Consider the following 27,365-nt stretch of genomic DNA (forward strand, 5'->3'; position numbering starts at 1 on the left):
ATCATGACTAAGGAAGGCTATGGGAGACAAAGAAATATTCCTTTAAAATATATAATTGTTCCTAGATCAGACTCCCAATAATTATGGCACCTAGTGCGGGCCAGAATATAAGGAACTAGGTAATCCCCTACACTCAAAGGACAAGAAAAGGTGTATATTGTTACATTCTTTTGCAAGAGTAACACAATAATATGAACAATTTAAGTGTTCATGTCATTGGACTAGGCAATTCCACTTTTAGGAATTTATTCTGAGGAAACAATTGGATAGGTGCCAAAAACACAACCACACAACACACATGGGAATATAGATTGAAGAATTCATTGAAATAAAGGGGAAAAGTTGGCAGTAACTTACATACTATTTTTGAAAGATGAACTATATCTGAAAGCTGTTTTAAGGACAAAAACATCCACTACAATATTACTAATCTCCTTAGTATGCAGTGAACATGGATCTCATCATCATCAAATAATACCAGCCGAAAATACAGTGCGGGCTAAATCTGCAAAGACCAAGTTTGCAAGTAATTTTTACAGCAGCCTGGCGTTAACTTCAGTTCGGGTACTAATTTATTACCCGTTTTCATAAATTTAAATTAACCGTATTTCACTTCTTTCCGAATTATTCCAAGTGTTTAGTTAGTGTGGGTACCCTTAGAACTTTTAAACTATGATGAAGTAACTAACATTTATAAATTAATATCGACGTGCAAAAAGGCAGCTACAAGCTGATAAGAATCTATTCATAACCAATAAAAATCTATTTCTTTCGAAAAAACTTGCATAAGGTTTAGCTGTTGATAGCTGAGGAATGATCGTCTGTGGACAGCAGGTATGTTCCCTGTGTTTTTTGTTGCATTTGAGAGCCAATAAAAGAAAATAAAAAAGACAACATTACCTACTCCGGAAATCCACCTGCTAAGGCCACATACCTTGATTCTTGCTTTCTCTATAAATTCTAGAGGGTCCTTCCCAAACTCAAATCCAGCTCCAATCCAAGGAATCCATCCCCTTATGCACGGGGGTCCACGAAAATTCTTCCGCTGAAGGAATAATAAAAGAGCAATGCAACCCAGGATTATAATCACTGTTGGGGAAATTAGTTCCATGTTTTTGTCTAGCACCTTCCACAATCAAAGAAGGGAAAAGTCCTGCCGCCGTGGCACTTGCTCATTCCCTGTTGGGAGGGGACACCTACCCGACCTCCCAACTTGTCTGCTACAACTTCCGCAGTTTGTTTGCCTTCCTAAGCGTAGCCTCCTTTCCCCGCCCCAATTTTTAGATGACTTCTGCATCATTGCTCCCTCCTCCCACCTCCACTGGTCTTTCCAGACCCCGCCACGCTGGACCGAACGCAGGGGCTGGACCAAACTAGTGCGGGTGCGGAGGGGTGGAAAGCGGGAGAGAACTTGCTCGGTTGCCATGAAGACCGGGGGCCGGCGGCGCCGAGGGAGCCTCGCTCGCAGCCAATCAGAGAATGGCGCCCAAGAGGCGCACAGGCCGGCGGACTACATTTCCCAGTAGCCTCGTGGGCTTCGCGTTGTTGTTCTGCTCTCAGTCCCGTGGAGCTCTCCCGCCGGGGCTGCGAGGAAGGCTGTAGGTTTGTGAGGCCGCCTGGCTGAGCCGAGCGAGGGAAATGGTCCCCGCTCCGCCACTCGCCGGTTGAGGACGGGCCGCCCTGGCAGAGTGGCAGGCCAGCCGCGGCGCTGGGCGCGGGCCAGAAGGGGTGTACTGTCGTCCCGTCTTGCTGCTGAATGTCGCTTCCAGAGGATGAGGAGAGGCTTTTGCCGCTTGCCCAGAGATGGCCCCGAGCGAGCAAGTTCCTCCTGTCGGGCTGCGCGGCTACCGTGGCCGAGCTAGGTACCCGGCCGCCCCCGCCCCGGCCTCCCCCGCGACTCGTCGAGGTGCCACGCTGGGGGTGGGGGTGAGGGCACCGGCGAGAGGTTTCGGCCCCCCGGGGGGTGCGGCCCTCTGGGTTGCGCCCTCTGCTTGCACACCTGCTTGGCCCTTGTGGCAGGGCGGGGTCAAGGCCGGCTTTGCGAGGAGGCGGCCCTGGAGGTCACTAAGGTCTTTTCCTTCCAATTTCGTCTCCCTCAGAGGTGTTGCTATTGTGTCTGAATGTCTACGCTTGGAAGCTTCAAGAACTGTCATTCCTCTCTAGGAATCGTTTTCCCATCCGTGAGGATGGCCTTTTAAAAACATGATCCACTCTTCATCCCTATTGAGATAATCTCTCTGATTTCTGTTCTTACATAGCCTCACCACAGCCTTATCTTTTGTAGACTTTTGTATCTTTTGTAGACAGGTTACTTTAGTAACCTGTCACTTACATGGAGCATCTTCTCAACATCTGCCAGTTTTCCTCCTTGAGCTTAACTCTTCTGTACTGTGTCTGCGTCTCGGAGTCTGAGAAGTAGATAATATATAAATGCTACATCCAAGGCGGGGCGCCCATTAATTGCAACATTGTTATAATTACCACAATATTAGACTGTGGTGAAGGTGCTTCAAAGACTCAGCCTTGACCTTTCTTACAGGCGGGTGGGGAGACATGCTGAGACAGGCAGTTACCTTGTGCTACTTACTATAATGAAAGTATTAAATATCATAAGAACATAGAGGACAGGGCAGTTACCTATGCATAAGCAAGTCAGAGAAAACTAGAGGCCACCTAGGGAGAATTTTGGTGCCCTTGAATGAGCGGGTGGTGTTCCTTCCAATGATTTTGTGAGCAGAGTGCCTGTGTGTTCCCTGTGAAGCCTTCACCGTGCATTTTAAGATTACCCTTTCATTTTCTTGTCTGCTGAAAAACAAAACTAGCAACAGCTTTGGTGTGTATATCATCAGGAAATGTTACTTTGTTCTCATCTAAAATGAATTTGTTTTGTATTTCGAGTGCAGCCAGCACAGGACCCTTTGTTTTGCTCTTTGTGCTCCTATGATCTTGCCCTTTGGACCCACTATTTTTTCTCTTTCTCTTCTCTTAAACCTGATGGGAAAATTTTTGTTATTCACTGTTTTTATTGAAATACAATTCTTCCACTTAAAAAAAAAATTTAAAATCAGATTGCTGAATTGGATATTTCCAACTTTTTTTAAACCTAATTGTTTCCCCCTGTGACCAATGGCAAAGAAATATTACTTTTGTTAAAGGTTTGTGGAGAATGGTGTGGGGGCTGGGGATGGGAAACTAGGAAATCAAAATATGGGTTGGTTTTGAGTACAAAACACTTTAGGATCAGAACCTGAAGCATTATTTAAGTAACCAGTAAGTAAACTAGAATTATTTTGAGAGGCATAACCTATGTTAATATAGAGGAATCATAGGAATCATAGGTCTTTTCAAGGTTATTGTGTTAATAAAGCATTGTTAAAATTCTCTACATGCAAACTACTTCTGTTTTAGGGGAACTATCAGCAAGATATTTTTTCCAAAGACCAGTGGTAAGATTTAATATTCTCCTCTTCCTACTCTGTTTTCTCTTGGAAAAAGCGTAACTATGATTTTATATCAGGCGGTGGTCATTGAAAAGACTCATGTAATGTCATTAACGTTCATGAACTTACCTGAATCTGGTTACTTCAGTTATTTGGGACTTTATGAGTATAAAGTTAGGAGCCTGATCTTCCTAATGTGGGCCAGTTAGCTTCACTGTTTCAAGGAAAAATGTATTCTTGAATTCAATACCTTGAATTCAAAATATAACCATTAGAAAAACTTTTCAAGTATAATTGGTACTCACGAGGAGGCCACATGTAAAACTTTGTACTGGAAAAAAAACTCAATCTGTGCCTTTATTGGAAAGTATATTGAGGATGCTGCCCTTATATGAACTCCATATTACATCTTCTATATCTCAAACTTCATATCAGTGAATATCACCCATGAAATTACATAATGCATCTATACCTGCTTATATTTTGAACCTATCAGAAGTAGTACAGTATTCTAAAAGTCACATTGAGTCTTAATCATGGTTGCAATCAAAGTAGCGTCAGAGAATATGGATATCTGAAATTATTCCCATTGAAAAACACAAATTAAGGACTAAACTAGATTTTAGGCTGAAATTTCTGAGTAAAAAGAACCCAAATCTTGTCACTTTTTTCCCCCTGATGATCTGGGGGTGAGGGTGCTCTGGGACAATGATTCTTAAATTTGGGCGTGTGTAAGAATCAAATGATTTCTAAACCCCCATCAACCTGCTCAGAATCCATAGGTATGGGACTAAGAAATAATTTTTAATAATTTCTCTAGCTGATTCTGATGTACTCTAAAATTTGAGAGCCCCGTGGTTCTCAAGAACCTTGTGGAGACTAAAATATTAGTCCCATGACTTTAGAATTTTAGAATTTTTGTTTGTTTCTCTGAATGTTATGGGTTTCCCCCTCATTTTGTTTTTTTATTAGCAACCTTTCCCCTTGATCTCACAAAAACTCGGCTCCAAATGCAAGGAGAAGCTGCCCTTGCTCGGTTGGGAGACAGTGCAAGAGAATCTGCTCCCTATAGAGGCATGGTACGCACAGCCCTAGGGATTGTTCAAGAAGAAGGCTTTCTAAAGCTTTGGCAAGGAGTGACACCTGCCATTTACAGACACATAGGTATTTATCTTGATTCCAGCTGGTAAGTTTGTTATGAGTTCTGTGTGCATCTGCTTTTGTGTTTAGCTGTGCTCAAAATCTAGTGGTTTGTTTTTTGTTTTTTGTTATTTTTTCTGCTAATGTAATAAATGAATATATATTCTCTTGGGAAGAAAATTAACCACCAATTGTTATTAAAGAATGATTGCCTTAAATTTTTAGAAATGCATATACAAGTATTTAGGGGTCATGTTGTCTATAATGTACTTCAAAATAAGTAAGCAGAAAAATGAATCAAATATGGCAAGAATGTTAGCATTCTCAAGGATACAGAGGGAATTATTTTCTCTACTTCTCTGTGTGTTTGAAGAATTTTAAGAAAAAAACTAGTGATATTTTTTCTCCACTTTAGAAACTTTAAAACACAAAATGTAAGCTTTTCATGTTCTTTGAAAATGAAATATATTTGACTAAAGTGCCAAATCTCACTAGCCTCTGCCCCATATACTATAGAGGAGGCAACTCTGAAAGAGAACAGGGATGACTGATCCAATTCTGGCAATTGAGTGATTCAAATGCTGCTTATTTTCACCTCTGTTTCCAAGGCTACCTCCCTACCTGTGTGGGCCTTTAGTCAGTCTTCAAGGGAAATAGTTGTCACTGCTACAGCCAGTGAGAATACTTTTCAGATTTGCTTCTCAAGTGGCACTCGCAAAGATAGTCGTTGTTGGGTTTTCTGCTTGTGGATAGGAGAACATAAACTTGGCTTCAAAGGAGGTAGGACAGGTGTGTCATTCTTCTCTACGTTCATAATATTTCCACAAGTATGTAGGGACCCTTGACCAGAAAAGCGTCCAGTACTAATAATTACCAGTTAATGATTTTTAAAGCTTCAGTTCTTCAGGTGAGTAAGCTAGAGTATTTTCATTAAGAGCTTTCCAGAAGTGTGTATAGAAACTGTTGTTGTTTTGGTGCTTTGTATATTTGTGAATATTTTTAAATATTTTATTAGTCTTCCTGAAATAAAAGGAAACATGCTATCTATGAATACCATGTACTGATTTTAATGATTTTTATTTTCCAGTCTTTTTTTAAAAAAAAATTTTCTCCTTTGCTTTCCATTATTGTTTTGAGTTTTACTTCTTTTCATTTATATTTAGTTGAGCATTATAAATGGCTTTACAGTTAAGATTCATTTTGTAAGTTGACAGCTGACTGAAAAAGTTACCTCAATATAATCAACTACCCAGTGAAGTTATTATGCATGTTTATTAAATGAAAAATGCCTGCTGTGTACCAGGCTCTGTATTAGTGTACATAGAATAATGAAATCACACAAAGCCTGCCCTGAAAATCTCATGGTCTGATGGAAAGATGAGCAACAAAATCAAGTTAATCTCCAATTAATGTCATATTGGATATATGCATGGTTTTCTAGAGGAGGAGAGGAGAAGCATGGCAGGTTCAGTGGCAGTCTAGAATACTGGAGGTCGGAGAGCATGTTTTAGAAAACATGTTCTTTGAATTGAGTCCTAGAGGACTAGGAGGAGTTACCCAAGCAGAGAAGGGAGAATCCATTCAAGAAAGATAAGACAGCATATGAGAAGGCCTGAGGGGTAAGAAGGCGTGCCGCCTTTAGAGAAACATCAAGAAAAGCCAACGTGTTGTTCTCTCGCATGAGAGAACAACACAGCTAGAGAGATGAACTGGTCCAGGTCAGAATGCCCTCTTGTTTTATTAAACGTCTAGCTGAATTCACCTTTTAAATGATCCATTCTACACAGTGTACTCCGGAGGCCGCATGGTCACTTATGAACATCTTCGAGAAGTTGTATTTGGCAAAAGTGAAGATAAGCATTATCCCCTTTGGTAAGTTTTGTTTTGAAAATAATATATACTATTGATCCTAAAGGCTTTAATGTGTATCCATTAGATTTGTATAAAATTGTGTATTTGTACCAAAATTGCCTCAAGTTATAGGCTTAAAATAATTAATAATTACAATGTAAATCCAAATCAGTGAGCATTTACTGCACATTATATACAAACATACATATGTGTATGTATATGAAATTTTGCATATATATTAATATATTAATATTTTAATATTAAAAGAATTTCTTTTTAAAAAAGATTTTATTTACTTATTTGTCAGAGAACAAGCAAGCAAGCACACATGTCAGGGGGTGGCAGGCAGAGGGAGAAGCAGGCAGCAGTAATGAGATTCTCAAAGAGAAAAAACAGTGCTGTGTTCATCATTATGAGGACCACGGGCTCCTAGGCTGCTGATGTTGGTGGAGATTGATACAAGTTCTATGGAAAACAATTTGCAGGCCCTATCAAATGTCATGTAAATGTTTAGATTTCTTAGTTAAAAGTTAAGCTGTCTAAATAAATTGTAATATGTCCATAAAATGGAATTCTATAAAACTGTTTTTTTAAAATTTTTTTAAAATGAGGCAGTTCTGAATGAACTGGTAACTTTTGAGATACATTATTAGGAAAAATATATCTTAAAGGACATTATTAAGGAAAAATTAAGGTGTATACAACTTAGCATTCTACATTTGTGCTTTCTGTTTTTTTAAGATTTTATTTATTTATTTGAGAGAGAGAGAGAAGAGAGTGCAAGTGGGGTAAGAGGAAGGCAGAGGGAGAGGGAGAGAATCTCATTCTGACCCGAAGCCAAGCATGGAGCCCGACATAGGACTTGATCCAGGACTCTGAGATCATGACCCGAGTAGAAGCCAAGAGCTGGTGGCTCAGTCTATAAACTGAAAATTAGTCAGTTGAGTCACCCTGGTGTCCCTACATTTGTGCTTTTAGAAGGGAGTATTTATACGTATATGTTTGTGTGTACACAAATGATCACTTGTACTTTGTGCTTAAGACTGTGTGGTTGGTACTCAAATTTCCTGCTGTTACATCTTGGCATACCACTCACTGGTTGTGTGATTTGAACTGTTGTTCAACTGCTTTTATGCCTCAGTTTCCTTATCTGTAAAGAGGATTTAGCAGTAGTACTAATGTCATAGGGTTGATATGAAAATTAGATGATGTTTTTAAAAACAGGGCCTGACATAATAAGCACTCAGTGAATGCATTATTATTATGTGTGGGAAATCATAAGAAACTAGTCATTGTGATTGCTTCAGAGGAAGGGAACTGATAATAGGGAACCTTGTTACTCTATACCCATTTGTATCTCTTCAAATACTGTTTTAGAGTAAAAGGAAAGAAATTATCCCTTTTCTTCTAAGAAAAGGTAAAAGATGATCAGAGCCTGGTCTGAGACACAGGTAGCTGGCATGGAGAGGAGGGGATGGATTTGAAGTGTGTTCAAGTATAGTAGTTTAGACTTGATCACTGTTGGCTTTGGGAGGTAAGGAGAAGGAAGAGCCAAGGGGCAGAGAGAGTTTCTTCAATGAGAAGAAAGTTTTCAACCCCCCTTTACTATGTAAAACTAAAATAATAGTTTACAAAATCTGACTGACCAGCTTTTGTCTGTTAGACTGATTACATCTATGCTCTTTTCAGTCCCCTGTGGTCAAAATTAAACTACAATTAAATGGTCAGTTCAGATATTTATAACTTTGAAGCAACTGCCCTTCCTTTGACTTTCAGGCCATAGAAGGTCCGTGAAACCAGATTTGAATTTCAACTCCTTTAACCCTCCCTTCAGTAAACAGACAAACCATCTACTTTTCTCTGTGATTTGTATGTCCATTCTTTTCTTCACTTTGTCTTAAATCCCTAGGCAGGGGCTGGATCAGCTTGGTACTGTTCACTACAAAATTTGGAAAATTAACAGAAACTATTAAAAAATTTATCTCCTTTTGCAATTAGGAAATCAGTAATTGGAGGTATGATGGCTGGAGTTGTTGGCCAATTTTTAGCCAATCCAACTGATCTAGTGAAGGTTCAGATGCAAATGGAAGGAAAAAGGAAACTTGAAGGAAAACCTTTGCGGTAGGTTCTCCAATTAACTGATTCTGTTCCTTTCCCATGTCTCAGTTTGAACATGTACCTACTGATATATGCATTTTTGTAATCCAGCATTCAGAGAAGATATTAATTCTGACTCTTTCAACTTGGAGGATGTATTTATTCATTAAGAGAAGGGCTAACACGGATCTTTTCATTGCATGATAAGGTGCACATGTTCTCCAGTAGAAAAATTATATGTGTGTATAGCTGTTTGCTGCTTTTCCCAGCCAAGTCAGCTAGACTTGTGTTGTTACAGCTTGATATAAAGATTCTGATCACTAAAATTTGCAGTTTGTCTCAGTATGAATCCCAGTTTTGCCGCTGTGGCTTAGTGTTGTAGAAGTCACTTAGCACTTCTACCCTCAGCTTCTTTATCTTTCAAAAGGGACCGTTCAGAAGGTTTGAGTGACAGACTGCCTGGGCTCTTCCATGGCTGAAAGCTTGGTTCCTTTCCCTTTAATCCCTGAAAGAGGGAGAACAGCAAGATTGACCTTGCAAGTTCTTCCAACTTCCCTATCTAATCCCATTCCTCCTCTTTTCCCCACATTTAAGGAAGGTTTTTAATATGTCTTTGTGACACAAAAGTCTCCTACTGCATTACTCTACATTATTGAAGTCTGCCTTCTTCAAAGGACTTCATGTTGAATAATTTATTAAAACACCACTTAGCCTGGTTCTCTGGGAAAGGGGCAAAATCTTAGAGATTGATAGACGTCTCCCGGGAAAGAGGAAAAGTGCAGAACACCTTTGGCTGAGTACGAAGAGGTCTGTTCCTCTGAACACTGTAGGTCTGTGGCTGGGCCAGAGATGAAGGAGGGTTTTTGAATCTCCTTTAGGAACCCACCAGTGACACGGACCACTGCTCTTCACAGTGCTGTTCCTCCAGCTGGCTCAGTTTGAAGCTGAGGTTGGGCTTGGCAGTCCAGGCCCCCTTGAGCCCTCCAGACAGAGAGAACACCTACCACAGAGGAGAAAAGGGTAACACTTTGACTGAACCAAGCAGTTTACAGAATCCCAGGACCCATTTTGTCATCTTGTAATACCTTCTAACTGGTTACTAAGTGGCAGGAAGAAGTGATGTTTTCTAAGTTGACTACATGGAGAGAACCATCTAGATCCAGAAAAATCTGAGTTTTTAACTAATCCTGTCAGTTTCTCCCCTCCTTTGTCTCTGCTGTTGGAAATTAATGGTTTGATGTAGTAGTAAAAAACATTTCCTGTTGTTGTAAAGAACATCAACCTTGGGATCAGACAACCCAGGATTCGTATCCAGCCTTTACCACATTTTAGCTCTGACCCTAGTCAAGTTCCTTAACTTAGTTAACTTACTTCCTTAACAAGTTCCTAAGCTTCCAGTTTCCTCAGATGAAAATTGGAACATAAATTCACACTTCATAAAGTTTTCAGGAATACAGTTTATCTTATGTATATAAAAAGTCCTATGTCTAATAAGTACCCAACAGATTTTGACTACAGTGACCATCATTTGTGAGTATAACTTCCCATGTAGCATTATAGCAATTTTGCATGCCTTATAAATATATCTTATTATCTTTTTGGTGAGACTTAGGGAATGTAGAGCTTAAGTTAAAGCCACTCAGCTCGTAAGTGGTAAAGATAGCATTGGACTCCAGGTACTTTGGACTATATAAAACCCAGACTATTATTTTATAACAGGGGTTTCCAGATTTGATTCGTGGGTCAGCACCATTTTTCACCTGTGTACAAAAAACCCAAAAAAACAAAACTGAACAAAATCAGGATAGGATAGTAAATTTTTATAAAACCCGAAGTATTCAATTTTAAGAACTTTTATTATGAGATTGCCCTCCCCACTCTTTGGACTAAAAATGTCATTTTTTTTATGAGAATACGTGAGGATTGATTTCTTCAATTTCTAACAATTCTGAATAATTAAGATTTTATTTTACTCCAAATCATAACAGCTATAGGTGAAGTTTATCCAGCTGCATTCCATAGGAATGCATAGAATTTTCACATTTCGTTATTATTTTTCCTTTAGATTTCGTGGTGTGCATCATGCATTTGCAAAAATCTTATCTGAAGGAGGAATACGTGGGCTTTGGGCAGGCTGGGTACCCAATATACAAAGAGCAGCACTGGTGAATATGGGAGGTAATGGAAACTTTATTGAACTCTGAGAAGTCCTTACTGCCTTCATGATTGTAATGATAAGCACAGACATCAGGGAAAATGGAAAACTTTATTTAATCATTTTTAGTAATCATTGGCAACAGTGTTCGTTTATGTTTGAACAACTTAATTGAATATTTTCTCTAGAGTATTTTTACTTTTCTCCATGGTGATCTATGAAAAGGATTTCCTAAAATAAGCAAATTGTGTCAATAAAGAGATAGTACTAAACTATTTCTAAGGTTTCCTCTCTACCCATACCCTCCTCCAAGATCCAAAATGGCACATGAAACCATGTGACAATCATTAGATCCAGAATGCCCAACTCTTTCCCCCAGCTTGCGCAGCACGCATCCCAGACTGGAAACCTCAGTGCTTCCTTAACTCAACCTGTCCCTCACCTCCCATAGTCAGTCACTAAATGCTTCTGTCTTTTGTTTTATGGTTTTACTTATTTATTTTTCAGAGTGAAAGAGGGAGAGAGAGAGAGAGCACACAAGCAGGGGGAGTGGCAGGAAGAGTGGATAGAGGGAAAAGCAGGCTCTCCACTGAGCAGGGAGCTCGATGTGGGACTCCAACCCAGGATCGCAGGATCATGACCTGAGCCAAAGGCAGACGCTTAACTGACTGAGCCACCTAAGCACCCCTTGCTTCTGTCTTCTTCTTCTTCTTCTTCTTTTTTAAGATTTTATTTGTTTATTTAACAGACAGAGATGACAAGTAGGCAGAGAGGCAGGCAGAGAGAAAGAGGAGGAAGCAGGCTCTCTGCTCAGCAGAGAGCCTGATGTGGGGCTCGATCCCAGGACTCTGGGATCATGACCTGAGCCAAAGGCAGAGGCTTTAACCCACTGAGTCACCCAGGCGCCCTTACTTCTGTCTTCTAAATATTTCTTGAAAGTGTACCCTCTCCAATACCTATCACCTGAGTGTCCTTAAAACGACCATTTTTACAATTCTCACCATCATAGCCACAGCCATCAGGCTGGTCTCTTCCCCTGTCCTCATATTTATACCCAGTATCCAGGGGGATTTATCTAAAACACAAATCTCAACATGTTACTGGGACTCTTAAAACCTTTTACTGGCTTCTCATCACTCACAGAAGAAAAGTGGAAGTTTCATAACGTAATATAGAAGGTCTGCACAATCCAACCGGTGCCTTCAGGGAATTGAACAATTCATTGATTCGGGAGTAAAGAGTGAAACAGAGAGTCGTGAGCTAGAAGGTTCCATTGCCTACACATAAAAAAACTGCTCTTCTCCTACTTTCTGTACTCCTCCCTCTTCTTCTATTTAGTTTCCTTCTTGCAGATGTTTTAGTATGCTGCCAAAGTGTCTTTCTACCGTGTATTTTTCCTGAACCCCACAACCACCCTTCCCTAGCCATGTTGTGTTAGATGCCCCTTTATGAGTTTCTGTAGTTCCCGGTACTTACCTCTGTGATCACTTGTACCTCATTACCTTGCTTTCTACTGTGTGTCTATTTCCTCTGCTAGATTAGGAGCCCCCTGAAGGCAAAGACGTTTTATTTATCATCTCGTGTAGTCAGTAAACATTTGATGAATGAGCTAATGAATGAAAAGATTGTTTCTAAGACCCAACTTAAATGATTCTAGGAAATGAAGGGATGGCCTTTTTGAGGGTTAAAGGAACATATCACTTAAATATCAAAGGAAGTAAGTCTGGTTTTTTAAATTTTGCTCTTTCAGTCCATCCATAGCTTCAACATCATATTGGTGGCTATTTTAATTATCAGGAATCTTTACTGATTGTAGTTTCTCAATTCAGTCCTTCAAAATCTGTTGTAGCTCAGATTTCTCTTCCAGCTTCCAGCTATTTACTCAGCATGTTTATTTGGGTTATCTTGAATGTCATCATGCTGTGTCCAAACCAAATTCGTTGATCAAACTACTTGCTCTCCATTCTTCCCAATCTCAAAATACGATATCGTATTTTCTCACTTGAACAAGGCAGAAAGCTAGGCAAGAGTTTTGTCTCTTTCCTTTCACTTACTCCTGATAACCAGTCACCAAGTCCAACCACTGTGGACTCTTAGCTGTATCTTGCATCATCTACTTCTTTTCATCCCTGGAGCCACTCCTTTGTCCAAGTATTTTTTATCTCCTCCTACTGGATCAATACAGAAGCCTCCAGACTGGTCTTTCCATATGTACCGCATGTCCATTTTGTCCCCCCATGCATTGGAAACTGCTGTGACCAAGGTCATCACTTCATCAACTTAGTTAAAACATTCTAAATTAGTCAAATCTCATTTTCACCATCTCCAAAAATGGCAGCTCTGCCATTCAAATTGTTTAAGCTCAACATTTTTTTTTTAAGATTTTATTTATTATTGACAGAGATCACAAGCAGGCAAAGAGGCAGGCAGAGAGAGAGGAAGGGAAGCAGTCTCCCCACTGCGGGGCTCGATCCCAGGACCCTGGGACCATGACCCGAGTCGAGGGCAGAGGCTTTAACCCACTGAGCCACCCAAGCACCCAAAGCTCAAAAATCCTGTAGTCATCTTTGATTCCTTTCTTTCCCTCTGTATTCACTTTGGTGATTCTGCCTTCAAAACTACCTAGGATCTGACCGGTGCTCCCCAACTCCTTTTTCCAAACCATCATCTCTCATCAGAATAAATGCAACAGTCTCATCTCTAATCTGTCTTGTCTCCCTGTAGTCTAGTCACAGCAGAACGGCCAGAGTGTCATGTAAATAGTAACCCAGAGTCGTCACTGCTGTGCTCAAAATCCTCCCTTAAAGATGCCATCTTTAAAAATCATATATATCATTCTCCTCCACCTTCTGATATTCTTATCCCCTTTCTTTGCCTTATTTGTCTTCGGAGAGTCATAACTATCGGAAATGCTGTGGTTTATATATTTGCTTACTATCTCGTCCCCCAACAAAGAATGAGGATTGTGTTCAGTTTACCCATGGCTTTTTTCCCAGCACCTAGAATAATGCCTACTACCATATGGTAGACACTCACATATTTGGTGAGTGATCAGACACATCTACCCATTCTTGCTTCTTTACAATTCACTTCCTGTACTTCACTGTAGGTAGTCATTATAAAACTCCAATGTTGTAATATATCACTGCCCTGTGTAAAACTCTTCAACAGCTCTTCATTGTCATTAGAAAAAAATATAAAAATCTTAATGTAGAATAATGGTCAGGACTGTTTATTTATAAGTGATGGAATTTCATCTCAACTTACTTAGGATTAGAGAAGGAATTTATCATCTCAAAAACTAAGAAGTCCAGGGGTTGAGCTGATGGTAGGCGATAGCTGGATTCAAATTGTTCACGCGATATAATTGAGTACCTGTCTCTCTTCCTCTTTTCCTCCCCTTTCATCTGTTGGTTGCTTTCCCATGCTTGAGAACGATAATAGTATCTTTCATCCTTGAACACATTCCTACCCCAAGCCTAATCTATTCTTTTTATTTTTTTTCTTGAGAGTTTGTGTGTGTGAGCAAGGGGATGAGAGGGCCAGAAGGAGAGGGAAAGAGAGAGAGAATCTTAAGCAGGCTTCATGCTCAGTGTGGAACCCAACATAGGGCTCGATCTCGTGACCCTGAGATCATGACCTGAGCCAAAATCAAGAGTCGGAGGCTTAACTGACTGAGACACCCAGGTGTCCTAAGCCTAACATATTATTAACATAAAAGACATTCATTGTCAAATGAATATTCAGCCTCCTTTTTCTTTTTATTGCCAGATTTAACTACTTATGATACAGTGAAACACTATTTGGTACTGAACACTCCACTTGAGGACAATATCATGACTCATGGTTTATCAAGGTAAGTGATTATTTTAGTTTGAATTATTTTCTATATCACTTTTCTTCCACATTTGGCACAAATTCTAACCTTTTATCTCCTGTGATTGAGAATCTAGTGATATTACCCTTAGAGAAATGTGATAGTACATTTAAAAAGAACAATTTTCTTAGAATTTTTTGCAGTTAAAATGGGGAAGAAAGAGACAAAATTGCACAATGTTTCATATTAAACCATCCCAAATATTTTCACCTTGATGGGACCCTCCTGGGGTCAGATTCTGTTGATCAATTCTGCAATTCAATTCCACAATTAAGTTTGAGCATCTTTTATGGTAAAGGCACCTTCAGGGCACTGCAGTGGGTACAGAGGGAAACCCCGGCTCTCTAGACAGTTGAGCAGGGGAAAAACAAGACACATATGAAAACAATATCTAGGGGTGCCTGGGTGACTCACTCAATTAAGCATCTGCCTTTGGCATAGGTCATGATCCCAGGCCTGGGATTTAGTCCTGGTTGTCAGGCTCCCATCTCAGCGTGGAGTCTGCTTCTCCCTTTCCTTCTCCCACTGTCCCTCCCCTGCTAGTGCTCTCTCTCCTTCTCTCTCTCTCAAATAAGTAAATAAAATCTTTAAAAAACAAAAATAATGTATGGTAAATGCTGAAACAAAATGCCTAGTTATGGTACCATTCCGAAGAGGGAAGAAAAAATAACCACTTGGGAAGGGCCTATAAAGGAGCTAGAATTAGGTGTTTTGAAAGGCTATAGCTCTTGACAGAGACAGGAAGTAGAGCACCCCAGGAAGCAGAAGCACCTTATCTCTTTGCTGCACAATTTCAAATGATCTATTAGAGTGAGTTACTTTATAGATGTATAGTGTTCTTAACCTTATAGTGATTTCATATAGCTTCTGATCTTGTGTCCAAATTCCAGAATGCTTTATGCTATTAGATGACCCCAAAAGTATATTAAGAGTGTTGAACCAATGAGATTTGGAGATATATAGATATAAGCAATTCCAATTTCAGATTCACCTTAACTTTATATTCCTAGAGTACTTTTTCTTCATTCCTCCACTCTTAAAATAAGTGTGATCTTTAGTGCTACTAGGGCAATCTTTTTATGTGTCTTTGCTTACCATTCTTTTCCATTCCAGATTCTCATCCAGGTGTGTCCACTAGCTACACCATACTTTCTGTAGCCAATAGTTTCCAGAGAAAACTAAGGATTTTGACCTCCTTCCACTTCTTATTTCCATCCTGGTAAACATACATATATTTGTGTCTACCCTTGCCAAATCTCCTGCACTATCTTTGTTCATGCTGTTCACACTGCCTAGGAGACTTTTGTGTCCAATTGCCCCCCAGTAGAGTCACCTTGTAAGACTTCCTCATCTTTAAGATGCTTCTCTGTTCTGGTGTTATGATCTACTCTAGAAGCAAGATAGTCAGATCTGTCCTATAGTTCCACGTTGATATTACCACTCTTTTTCATTGTCTTTCCACCCAGCTCGTCTTTGAAATACCACATCTAACCAAAGAATCCTGGATTTCCTGGCAGATGTAAATCTGCTTAACATATACCAAACAGATCTGTCTTTTGTGGAAAAGCAAGATTTCCAGCTGTATATATTCCAGTCGTAATGTGAAATAACTTAGTCTTATTCTTCTCTAATGCAGGTTTTAGGGAAATGAAATGATGGGCATTTGTTTCATTTTTTAGCTCTACCCACGGGATCAGTTTTTTAAATGGGTTGGTATGAATACATGTGTTACATGAGGCAACTCAAAAGTTGCTAACGATGAAATCAAATTGAGTAGGTAAATGGTGCTATGTGGTCTGGAAGTTCTGGATGTGTCCTAGAAGAAAATGAATGCTCCTGGAGGCTCAATGGGGATTGTAGCTGTACACCAGAGAGCTTCTTGTGAGCCATCCAACACCTGGGAAAAAGAAACTTGATATAAAGAACAATAAAAACAGTGTAAGCTCTGAACTGTGCACTTCAAAATGATTAAAATGGTAAATTGTATGTTGTGTCTGTTTTACCACAGTTTCTAAAAGTGGGGTAAATAAGAAGTCCTGGGGTAGGCCAGGAGCAATAAAGAAAAGTGAGGATTTTAGTGAGGTGGGAAGGCAGGTGGCAAGGTATATTAATCAAGGAAGCAGAGGAAAGGTAGAGAGTTGAATTAATCGTCAGGAAATAATATAGAACAGGAAGACCAGGATAACCTTGTTTTTCTTTTTGAAATCATGAGGCTGTTGAGAGGTAAAACTGTGAGAAAGGTGAGTTTACTCTGTGTGAAGATGACCCATGAGCATGATTTAGTTCATCCTTAAGAGGCTGGCTTTCTCTGAAACAGTGCTGATGGGAGTATCGGAAACTGGTCTTACAGATAGCCACTTGGCTGCCTGGAGAGATCAGGAGACTCACCAGTCACTCTTTGTCCGTTTTCACCTTAGCTGTGTCCTCAGCTTCATCATGTTAACAAGGAGCGATGAAGGCCAATAGTAAAAAGCAGCAATGTCCATTTCAGTGCAAGTAGCTTGGGCGAAATCAGTGTTCTTTTTATTGCTCTGTCTTTTCCCTTTGACTCTGGATACCATCTTCCTTGAGGCCTCCTGAATACATTATTCTCCTTTAGTATTTATTTTTTAAAGAAGTCTAGCCAGATTACACTATATCCTTAGGTGTTGGTTAAGAGGTTTCTGTGTGAAAATATTAAGGTATATTAAAATCAGTGGCATTCAACTTCCAAAGAATAGAAACAAATAGGAAAGAATATAAAAAGAGCAGTAGTGTACACCTACTGGAATGTATGTGGTGAAACGTGCTCTTTCCACATAGACAATGACTTGTGTGGGCAGAGACCCAAGGATGTTATATGCATAGTTAGGTCTTTTGCTATAATACAAAATAGGTTATATGGGTTTCTTCCCTTGAATTCAAGTATTTCTAAAGTTAATTTTCTCCTTTGAATTATAAATCCTGACCTGAAAGTGGTGGACAGAGTCTGAGTACTTTCTGCTACAGCAGTTTAGAGTAAGAGAGAATATGAAGATTCCTAAGGTAGCTTCAACTTCCCTGCCATAGAGTTTTCAGAGCCTTCAAAAGCCTTGGCGTAGAAATCAGTAGTCCTTGTCTTTGTGAGGTATTTGATGTCCCAGAGGATCTAAAAGTTTTCCACAGTTTTCCTTTCCAGTTTTGCATTAGCCAGACATAAGCTGTTATTCAGGCTGCCTTGATCCCAGTTTCTATAGATTCAGCTGCTGGGATGCGGGACTTCATACTCCTTGACTCAGGGCAACCACCCTTTTTCTCATCATAGGTCTTTCTTGTGGAAAAGTTTAAAGCAGCTCGTGAGTTTTCAGTTTGTAGAAATTCATCCTCTGAATTGCCTTGCATACCTACAAGTATAATGAACTGCTAGTGATTTCTTAACTTCTTTTTTTTTTAAAGTTTTTATTTTTTATAAACATATATTTTTATCCCCAGGGGTACAGGTCTGTGAATCACCAGGTTTACACACTTCACAGCACTCACCAAAGCACATACCCTCCCTAATGTCCATAATTCCACCCCCTTCTCCCAACCCCGCTCCACCCAGCAACCCTCAGTTTGTTTTATGAGATTAAGAGTCACTTATGGTTTGTCTCCCTCCCAATCCCATCATGTTTCATTTATTCTTCTCCTACCCACTTAACCCCCCATGTTGCATCACGACTTCCTCATATCAGGGAGATCATATGATAGTTGTCTTTCTCCGCTTGACTTATTTTGCTAAGCATGATACGCTCTAGTTCCATCCATGTTGTAGCAAGTGGCAAGATTTCATTTCTTTTGACGGCTGCATAGTATTCCATTGTGTATATATACCACATCTTCTTTATCCATTCATCTGTTGATAGATGGTGTGAGGTGGTATCTCATTGTGGTTTTGATTTGTATTTCCCTGATGCCGAGTGATATGGAACACTTTTTCATGTGTCTGTTGGCCATCTGGATGTCTTCTTTGCAGAAATGTCTGTTCATGTCCTCTGCCCATTTCTTAATTGGATTATTTGTTCTTTGGGTGTTGAGCTTGCTAAGTTCTTTATAGATTTTGGACACTAGTCCTTTATCTGATATGTCATTTGCCAATATCTTCTCCCATTCTGTCAGTTGTCTTTTGGTTTTGTTAACTGTTTCCTTTGCTGTGCAAAAGCTTTTGATCTTGATGAAATCCCAATAGTTCATTTTTGCCCTTACTTCCCTTGCCTTTGGAGATGTTCCTAGGAAGATGTTGCTGTAGCTGAGGTCGAAGAGGTTTCTGCCTGTGTTCTCCTCAAGGATTTTGATGGATTCCTTTCTCACATTGAGGTCCTTCATCCATTTTGAGTCTATTTTTGTGTGTGGTGTAAGGAAATGGTCCAATTTCTTTTTTCTGCATGTGGCTGTCCAATTTTCCCAAGACCATTTATTGAAGAGGCTGTCTTTTTTCCATTGGACATTCTTTCTTGCTTTGTTAAAGATTAGTTGACCATAGAGTTGAGGGTCTATTTCTGGGCTTTCTATTCTGTTCCATTGATCTATGTGTCTGTTTTTGTGCCAGTACCATGCTCTCTTGATGATGACAGCTTTGTAATAGAGCTTGAAGTCCGGAATTGTGATGCCACCAACTTTGGCTTTCTTTTTCAATATTCCTTTGGCTATTCAAGGTCTTTTCTGGTTCCATATAAATTTTAGGATTATCTGTTCCATTTCTTTGAAAAAGATGGATGGTACTTTGATAGGAATTGCATTAAATGTGTAGATTGCTTTAGGTAGCATAGACATTTTCACAATGTTTATTCTTCCAATCCAGGAGCATGGAACATTTTTCCATTTCTTTGTGTCTCCCTCAATTTCTTTGATGAGTACTTTATAGTTTTCTGAGTATAGATTCTTTGCCTCTTTGTTTAGGTTTATGCCTAGGTATCTTGTGGTTTTGGGTGCAATTGTAAATGGGATTGACTCCTTAATTTCTCTTTCTTGTGTCTTGTTGTTGGTGTAGAGAAATGCAACTGATTTCTGTGCACTGATTTTTATATCCTGACACTTTACTGAATTCCTGTACAAGTTTTAACAGTTTTGGAGTGGAGTCTTTTGGGTTTTCCACATGCAGTATCATATCATCTTCGAAGAGTAATAGTTTGACTTCTTCTTTGCCAATTTGGATGCCTTTAATTGCCTTTTGTTGTCTGATTGCTGAGGCTAGGACTTCTAGTACTATGTTTAATAACAGTGGTGATAATGGACATCCCTGCCATGTTCCTGACCTTAGCGGAAAAACTTTCAGTTTTTCTCCATTGAGAATGAGATTTGTGGTGGGTCTTTCATAGACGGCTTTGATAATATTGAGGTACGTGCCTATATCCCTACACTTTGAAGGGTTTTGATCAGGAAGGGATGCTGTACTTTGTCAAATGCTTTTTCAGCATCTATTGAGAGTATCATATGGTTCTTCTTCTTTCTTTAATTGATGTGTTGTATCACATTTATTGATTTGCGGATGTTGAACCAACCTCGCAGCCCTGGAATAAAAATCCCACTTGGTCGTGGTGAATAATCCTTTTAATGTACTGTTGAATCCTATTGGCTAGTATTTTGGTGAGAATTTTCGCATCTGTGTTCATCAAGGATATTGGTCTATAGCTCTCTTTTTTTGATGGGATCCTTGTCTGGTTTTGGGATCAAGGTGATGCTAGCCTCATAAAATGAGTTTGGAAGTTTTCCTTCCATTTCTATTTTTTGGAACAGTTCAGGAGAATTAATTCAGGAATTAATTCTTCTTTAAATGTTTGGTAGAATTCCCCCGGGAAGTCGTCTGGCCCTGGGCTTTTGTTTGTTTGGAGATTTTTGATGACTGTTTCAATCTCCTTACTGGTTATGGGTCTGCTCAGGCTTTCTGTTTCTTCCTGGTTCAGTTGTGGTAGTTTATATGTTTTTAGGAATGCATCCATTTCTTCCAGATTGTCAAATTTGTTGGCATAGTGTTGCTCATAGTATGTTCTTATAATTGTTTGTATTTCTTTGGTGTTAGTTGTGATCTCTCCTCTTTCATTCATGATTTTATTTATTTGGGTCCTTTCTATTTTCTTTTTGATAAGTCTGGCCAGGGGTTTATCAATCTTATTAATTTTTTCAAAGAACCAGCTCCGCTCCTAGTTTCGTTGATTTGTTCTATTGTTTTTTTGGTTGGACATTCTTTTTAATTTTTGTTTTTTCTATCTCTTTAATGATTTCATTAAGCATTGATTTTAAGCAAAAATAGGATTATTATAAAGAATAATACAATAATATATTTAGTATTCCATTCTTTCTAAATATCAGATTTCCTTTTCTTACAATTTAGAAATTGCTATATTTATTATCCTTCAAATTCATTTATTTGTATTTATAGTTTATGTTCTGGACTGGTAGCTTCTATTCTGGGAACACCCGCTGATGTCATCAAAAGCCGAATAATGAATCAACCACGAGATAAACAAGGAAGGTAGATAGAAAGTCTTCACTCTCCGTGTGTTCAAATGTCCTTAATAATAATGTTCCTTAAAGATGTTTCCTTGCATTTACTCTTGATTGAAATGTATCTGTGTGATCACATGTTCAGCCAGCAAACTGTTTTTATGTAATTATCTGCTCTTTGTCTGATGGAAAAGTACTGTGCACTTGGGGATATAAGCTAATTTAATGATCATATTATTTAGACACAAGGTATTTATTGTGATTTTATTGTTTTCAAAGAGTTTATGAAAATATACTCTGCTGAGAATTTACAGAGCACTTTCTTCAGAAGCTTATGACTTACAGGTAACATGGAGAATTTGATTTGCTATAAAACAGTATGTTCTCTCTGGAAGAGATCAGGTGGAGTGAATTCTAACTATAAGACTAAGGGTGGGATGAATCCGAAGAGTCAGCCTTAGACACCTAAAGAAATTCTCTTTAAACTCAAAAGAGGTGATTTCTATATACTGAGCCACAAATATTACTTGTTCTAAATTAGCAGAAAATGTTTAAGTTTCCTTATAGTAAGTTTCCTTTATTTTTTAATTTATGATTTATTTATACACTATTTACACACAAGAAATTTAGCAGAACTGTCTTCTTTACTTTTTAGGGGACTTTTGTATAAATCATCAACTGACTGTTTGATTCAGGCTGTTCAAGGAGAAGGATTCATGAGTCTATATAAAGGCTTTTTACCATCTTGGCTGAGAATGGTAACGTCAGGTTTTTCCTTCTTTTGTTTTTGTATTCTTTGCACTTAAATTGCTTTTAATCTACAAATATTTTCCCCTTTCTCTTTCGGTCTTGAGCATGGCTCTGCCTTTCTCTCTTTTTTATATCTCTTTTTGGTTTCTTTTTACCTCTCCTCAGAGTCTTATTACCTTCCCAGATGGGTTAAAGTAATACAATTCAGTTACTATTCAGAAATAAAAAGGTTGACATTCTGTTGTTATAAAGTCAGTGGATAGGGTTTTCTGCAATGTAAAACCTTTAGTAGTCCATTTAGCCAAAGTATCGTACGTTTGGAACAGGTATTAAGATTTTATACTAGATACTGTTCCTATGAAAATCTTGCTGTTTCAAACAAAATTTGTTACTTTGCTGGCACATGTTGCATTATCCATTAATACTCATGACCACAAAACTTAGTTTGGTAAGAAAGCATTATGTCATTTTTATTTGATCTGTATATTACTTTTTACTGAGGTAAACTAAGATGTAGAATTAAATAGACTTATTCAAGTAACATAAGATACATAATACAAATAAGGTACTCAAGTATTTTGTAAGGTAGAATACATTTGAAAGACTGAACGAGTCATGGGTTTAGAAATTCCAACAATCAATGCTCTACACAATATCATAACATTAATTGAGCACCTATGCCACGCAAAGCCCTGTACCCAGTGCCTGGCTTGGGGATGAACAGAAGAGTCTCAACCCTTGCTGTAGTGCTGGAGCTTCTAGCTTGGAAAAGCCAGACACTGAATACAAAACTAGAAGTGATGAGTGATCAGGCAAAGTGCCTGGTTCTATGAAAATATATAGCAAGCACATATAGCCTAGGCTTGGAGATCAGGAGCAGCTCCATGGAGAATGGGCTCTAAAATTGAGTCTGAAGAATGAGTAGGATTTGCCAGGTAAAAAGAGCAGGAAAAAACGTTCTAGGTAGAGGGAACAGTTGGAGTGGACAGAAAACTTGATGAGTTCAGGGAATTGAAGGAAACCCACAGGCCAAGGCATGGAGACATGGAGGAAAGAGGCACAAGGTGAGGCCAGAGAGAGGTAGAGGCCAGTTTGGGAAGGGCTATAAGACCCATAAGAGTGAAGGGCACCAGTTTGATGACGTGTGTGTTTTTAAAAAGATCATTCCAGCTGCAATGTGGGTTGGGGAAAGACCCGGAGTAGTAGTAGGTGAGACATAATGATAGCGTGCATGAAAGTATGACAAGGAGGACAGAAAAAGACAGATTCAAAAAATAATTTAGGGGAAGTAGCAAGGAGCTAGAAGCATGACTGGATGGGGAGGGGAAATTTGTCAGAGAAGACAAGGAAAGTTGGACTTCATTCCTAGATTCCCAACCTGAGCAACAGATGATGTAATTTCCTAACATGGGATCATTTGTAGGGAAGACCCTGTGGTAGAATAGCAAGCTTAGTTCTAAATTTGTTGAGTTTTGGGTATTTGTAGGACATCTAAGAACAGATTCTAAATGGCTCCTTCATATGTTGATCTGGATCTTACAGAGCATATGGGGGTGGAGCTTTAGAGGTGAGCACCATCTGCATACAGAAAGGAATTGAAGTTCTGGGAATAAATGACAGCACCAAGCAATAGTGGGTATCCATAAACATGGAGTTAATAGCCAAAGCCCTTAGCAATATCTGAAGCAAATGTGTACCCAAGTGTAAACCCTTATTTTGATTGTCTTGGTTATACCTTGAAATTATCTCAAATCTGTGGATATTTCTTAATGGAAAGGAAAATTTTGATTTGGCCTGCATGTCATAAGTGCTGATGGCACTAAGGAATAAGATGTTTTGCATGAGAGCAGCTTATAAAAGGATAGAAAAGATAGACATGTAAGTAAGTAGTTAAAATTATAGACATAATAAAGCCAATATTATTAAATCACTTGGTATTAGCACCAACACTGTGCTAATCATTTTCATGGCTTACCTCACTGAATTCTCCCAACAATCTCTTCAGTAGGTTATTATCATATCTCTTTTACAGAGGAGGAACAAAAGTTTAAAACATCTAAATAACTCAGCCAGTTTAGCTGGTTACTACTTTATCAAGTCAGGGAATCAAGCCCAGGCTCCAGAGGACATGGTCTTTGTGAGCAGGTTATATTAAATGCTCCACTCGTGGTAAACAAAACATGGTGAGAACATGGGTAGTAAAGTAAACATTGGCTTTACCTGTTTAGGAAGTCACAAAGTCTTTCACAGAGATGATGTCTGATCCGAGCTTTGAAAGACCAGTCGGCATTTAACAAGAAAGGCATGAAGGAGCGATGTGAACACAGGCATCAAGTCATGTGTGTACCCAGTAGGTTTGGACAGAAAATTCAGTGTAGCTGGAGAACAGGTCCTCAGAGAGGATGTGGTGGGGCAAAATTCTAGAGAAGAAGTTAAGGACCAGGTTAAGAACGACCTTGTGGGGGCAAGTTTAATGGTTTAGGTGGAACCTGTAGTCAGCAAGCAGCTGTTTAATAGTGGGAGCAAAGTACTAAGGTTTGTTTGGGTACAGGATTACTTTGGCAGCAATGTAGAAGATACACTGAAAGCTAGAACCCAAGAAAGGAAGTGTTGGCAGTAGTCTAACATGAAAATGATTATAAAAATGGAGAGAAGGCAGATTCTAGGGCCATTTATGGTTAACTCCACAGGATTTAGTAATGGACTCTGTGTAGCTGATGGGGGAGGAAAGGGAGGAAATGGGACTTTCATATTTCTAGTGTGGGAGACTATAAGGATGGTGAGACCAGTGATGGAAAACAGAATCAGAGTCAAGAGGTATGAGGACAGGGAGAATAAGACAAAGGAATACTGAGACAGTTTGACCCATTCTCTTTATGCATGAGACTCAGGAAGTATAAGTGAGGGGAAAAAAAGAGAGTACTTCATGTATGATAGACACTGTGCTAAGCTGTTTACACATATTTTTTTTTTGTTTTTAAGTCTTGTAAGAGCCCAGTAAAACAGGTGGTGTTATCCTCATTTTTCAGATGAGAAAACCATGGCTCCAAGTATAAGAAACTTGCTCAAGTTCATACAGCCGGTGTGTGGCAGAGCTGGGAACAGACCCCAGGTCTGTTGAGTTCTAAACCCATGCTCCTAACTAATACAATGTGCAGAATGTCTTGAGATCCTGCGGCTGGCTATAAAAATTGTCAGGGGAAAGGGACAGTGTGTAGTGGTAAAGAGATGATGCAGAGAAAGGCTGGCTAACCACCAAAGGTCGCCAGGGTGGCACTGCCTTGTTGATGTGTCACAGTACATGACCATGACCTTAAAAGCTGAGTCATGGGCACTTCCAAGTAAACTGGCCTTGCAAATACAGATTTCACCCTCAACTGAACTCACTGAAACTGATGATCAGCATTGGCTCATTCACATTGAGAAACACACTTGGCAAGTGATTCAGAGGCTAAAGTCCTCTCAACAGTGTGCTTCCTCCTAAATTCAAGTCATCTGTGAAGGCAAGTTATAATCAGAAGTTTGCTTACTACACACGGAATAATAACAGGAAGAGCTTATTTGTAATCTTAGTATTTAAGAATATCCAAGAGCCCTTAATGTTCAGCCCCACAGTAAAAGGCATGGAGAAGGACTCTTGTTTTTCCAGCAGTTATGGCAACAGGCAGACCAGAGCAGACAACATGGAGTCATACACTTGCATTATTTACAGCAGTGTAACTATGCTAGGGAAGAAAAAAACAGAGGCTCAGTGTATGCCATTCGTATACTCCCCTGTTATTGGCTGTATGATCTCCCTGTTTAACTTCTATTCATAACCCAACTAAAACTCAACCCCAGTCCCTCCTACTAGGTAAGGATAGTTGTGACCTTGCTTTGCTCACTCACTGATTAATATTTACTTCATTTGCCTACAGAAGCCTGACCACCCGAGTAGCTAGGAAGGATTATATAATCCACTCTTAGCTGAGACCTCTATTCCTTGATCTGATGGCAGTTATATCACTGGTTCACTTCATTTTTCATATTCTTTATTTTGTCCATGTCTCCCATATGGTTAACTAACCAACATGTGTTCTCCTAAATCCACTGGTAAAGTCTCAGTCTCCCAATATAACACACTCAATATTTCCAAACACAGTACATAAATATTGCTTCACAAACTCTCTAACCAAATATATTTTATATTCTAATTGCTCAAGCTTCTTTTTTGACTCTAGTTGGATAGTTTCTTTCTGATCAATATTACCTGTCACCTATGAACCAAACCAGACAGGACCTGGATCCAAAATACCCCTCCTCTGATGATACTTCCAGTGTTTCCTCTGCTACTTCCTTCTTTGTCTTGGATGTTTTTATCTTCCTTTGTTGAAAAGCCCTCATCCCCTTATAATTCCTTTTGATGTGGTTAGACCTTTATTCAAGTTAGTCAAGTCTTTTGAACTGGAAACTCTTTTCCCTATTTTATATTAAATTTTATAACCACTTTGTAATACATCAGGTGTTGAGCTTCTGATCTCTCAAAGGATAATCTTTCATCTTCACTTGCAAGTTCTTAAACTGACTCCTTGTCACGCTTTACAATCTACACACAGAGGAGCCCAGCCTAGAATTCAGGCATGCCGAGTCCCAGCCTCTTAGCAGGGAAGGGTTCAGTAGAAGGAACCCTGGAATGCAAGCCAGAAGCCTGTTTTCTAGCTCTACAACATGTTGATAGCTTTTTGATTGCTAAGCCTCAATGTCCTCATCTGTAAAATAGGGGTATCATTACCTTTCCTTTCTGTTGCAAAGTGTTCAGAGAAATCTATGAGAAATAAGACATGAAAATACTTTGTTAATTATAAAGTGCGCTATAAAGGTGAAATACCAAAATATTTATTTTCAGCCTAAGTGGATTCAAAATGACTTTGTCATTCAGAGATGTATGAATGCATAAATGTAGAATATTCATAATCACTTTGAAATATGCACTAACTTCTTTGGTTAATCTTTCAGACCCCTTGGTCACTGGTGTTCTGGCTTACTTATGAAAAAATCAGAGAGATGAGTGGAGTCAGTCCATTTTAAGCCCTTAAAGATGCAGCCCTTAAAGATACAGTGTTCAGTATCATTGAAATGTGGGCATCTACAACACACACCCCTATTATTTCTACCTCTTTAGGAAGACACCTTACTCCACAAAGACTGTGATTTATAGGGGCAGCACTTTATTTTTCTCTGGAAACCCAAGTTCTCTTTGACTCCTCTTTTTGTTCAAAAGCAATCTGGTTGGATTACACAAGGCTACCCAATGAGACCTGGCACAGAATTTTCAAGAAGATTTGAATGCTGAGCACTCATCTTACGAGAGAAGATTTGACCTTTGAGATGCTTTTCTATGCTGAGGAGCCTACTTAGAGGTGCCAAAAGGGAGACAGCATCTCAGCCCTGAAGTAGACTACAGGAATCTGGAAGAACACATACATACATAGTGATTCAGAAATATATTTAAACTGTTGTCAGTATGTTCAATGGAAATTTGATGATTCCTTTTTCTGTTGTTAAAGTGCATATACTGTAAATTAAAGGGAGGTGAATGAAAATTCATGAATAAACATTTTGAATTTCCCTAGTA

At 39.1% G+C, this 27,365-nt stretch overlaps 2 protein-coding genes across 12 annotated transcripts in view; one reads left to right on the top strand and one right to left on the bottom strand.

The window, feature by feature from the left end:
- The window catches only part of CYP39A1 (cytochrome P450 family 39 subfamily A member 1), a 96,937-nt gene extending 95,529 nt beyond the window's left edge, over positions 1–1,408 (bottom strand). The window contains exons 1-2 of one of the 4 annotated variants that reach the window (XM_082729690.1): positions 1,317–1,408; positions 935–1,045 (exon numbers count right to left, since the gene is read on the bottom strand). Coding sequence is in view for 2 of the 4 variants with exons in the window: in XM_082729688.1 (XP_082585814.1) it covers positions 935–1,111 (177 nt within the window). In the remaining 2 variants the exon portion in view is untranslated. The other 3 variants (XM_082729689.1, XM_082729688.1, XM_082729687.1) reach the window with 3 other exon arrangements.
- Positions 1,409–1,519: 111 nt separating this feature from the next.
- SLC25A27 (solute carrier family 25 member 27) lies at positions 1,520–27,365 on the top strand. 8 transcript variants are annotated; one of them, XM_082729704.1, is made up of 10 exons: positions 1,520–1,862; positions 3,409–3,446; positions 4,413–4,604; positions 6,368–6,452; positions 8,430–8,552; positions 10,594–10,706; positions 14,455–14,539; positions 20,937–21,029; positions 21,657–21,759; positions 26,747–27,365. In XM_082729704.1, exons 1-10 carry the CDS (start codon positions 1,804–1,806, stop codon positions 26,816–26,818), a joined length of 963 nt encoding a protein of 320 aa, XP_082585830.1. In that variant the 5' UTR covers positions 1,520–1,803; the 3' UTR covers positions 26,819–27,365. The 8 variants fall into 8 exon arrangements, with proteins under 8 accessions (XP_082585830.1, XP_082585831.1, XP_082585832.1 ...); XM_082729705.1 differs by having other exon boundaries at positions 27,012–27,365; XM_082729706.1 differs by lacking the exon at positions 3,409–3,446 and having other exon boundaries at positions 1,521–1,862; positions 26,913–27,365.

This window comes from Mustela nivalis (genome assembly GCF_964662115.1).
Source record: "Mustela nivalis genome assembly, chromosome: 5".
Classification (NCBI taxonomy): domain Eukaryota; kingdom Metazoa; phylum Chordata; class Mammalia; order Carnivora; family Mustelidae; genus Mustela; species Mustela nivalis.

Coding starts and splice junctions, on each gene's coding strand:
- SLC25A27 (XM_082729702.1), top strand. CDS start 1,757: ATGTCGCTTCCAGAGGATGAGGAGAGGCTTTTGCCGCTTGCCCAGAGA. Junction 1,863..4,412: donor GGCTACCGTGGCCGAGCTAG/GTACCCGGCCGC, acceptor TTTTTTTATTAG/CAACCTTTCCCCTTGATCTC. Junction 6,453..8,429: donor GATAAGCATTATCCCCTTTG/GTAAGTTTTGTT, acceptor TTTTGCAATTAG/GAAATCAGTAATTGGAGGTA.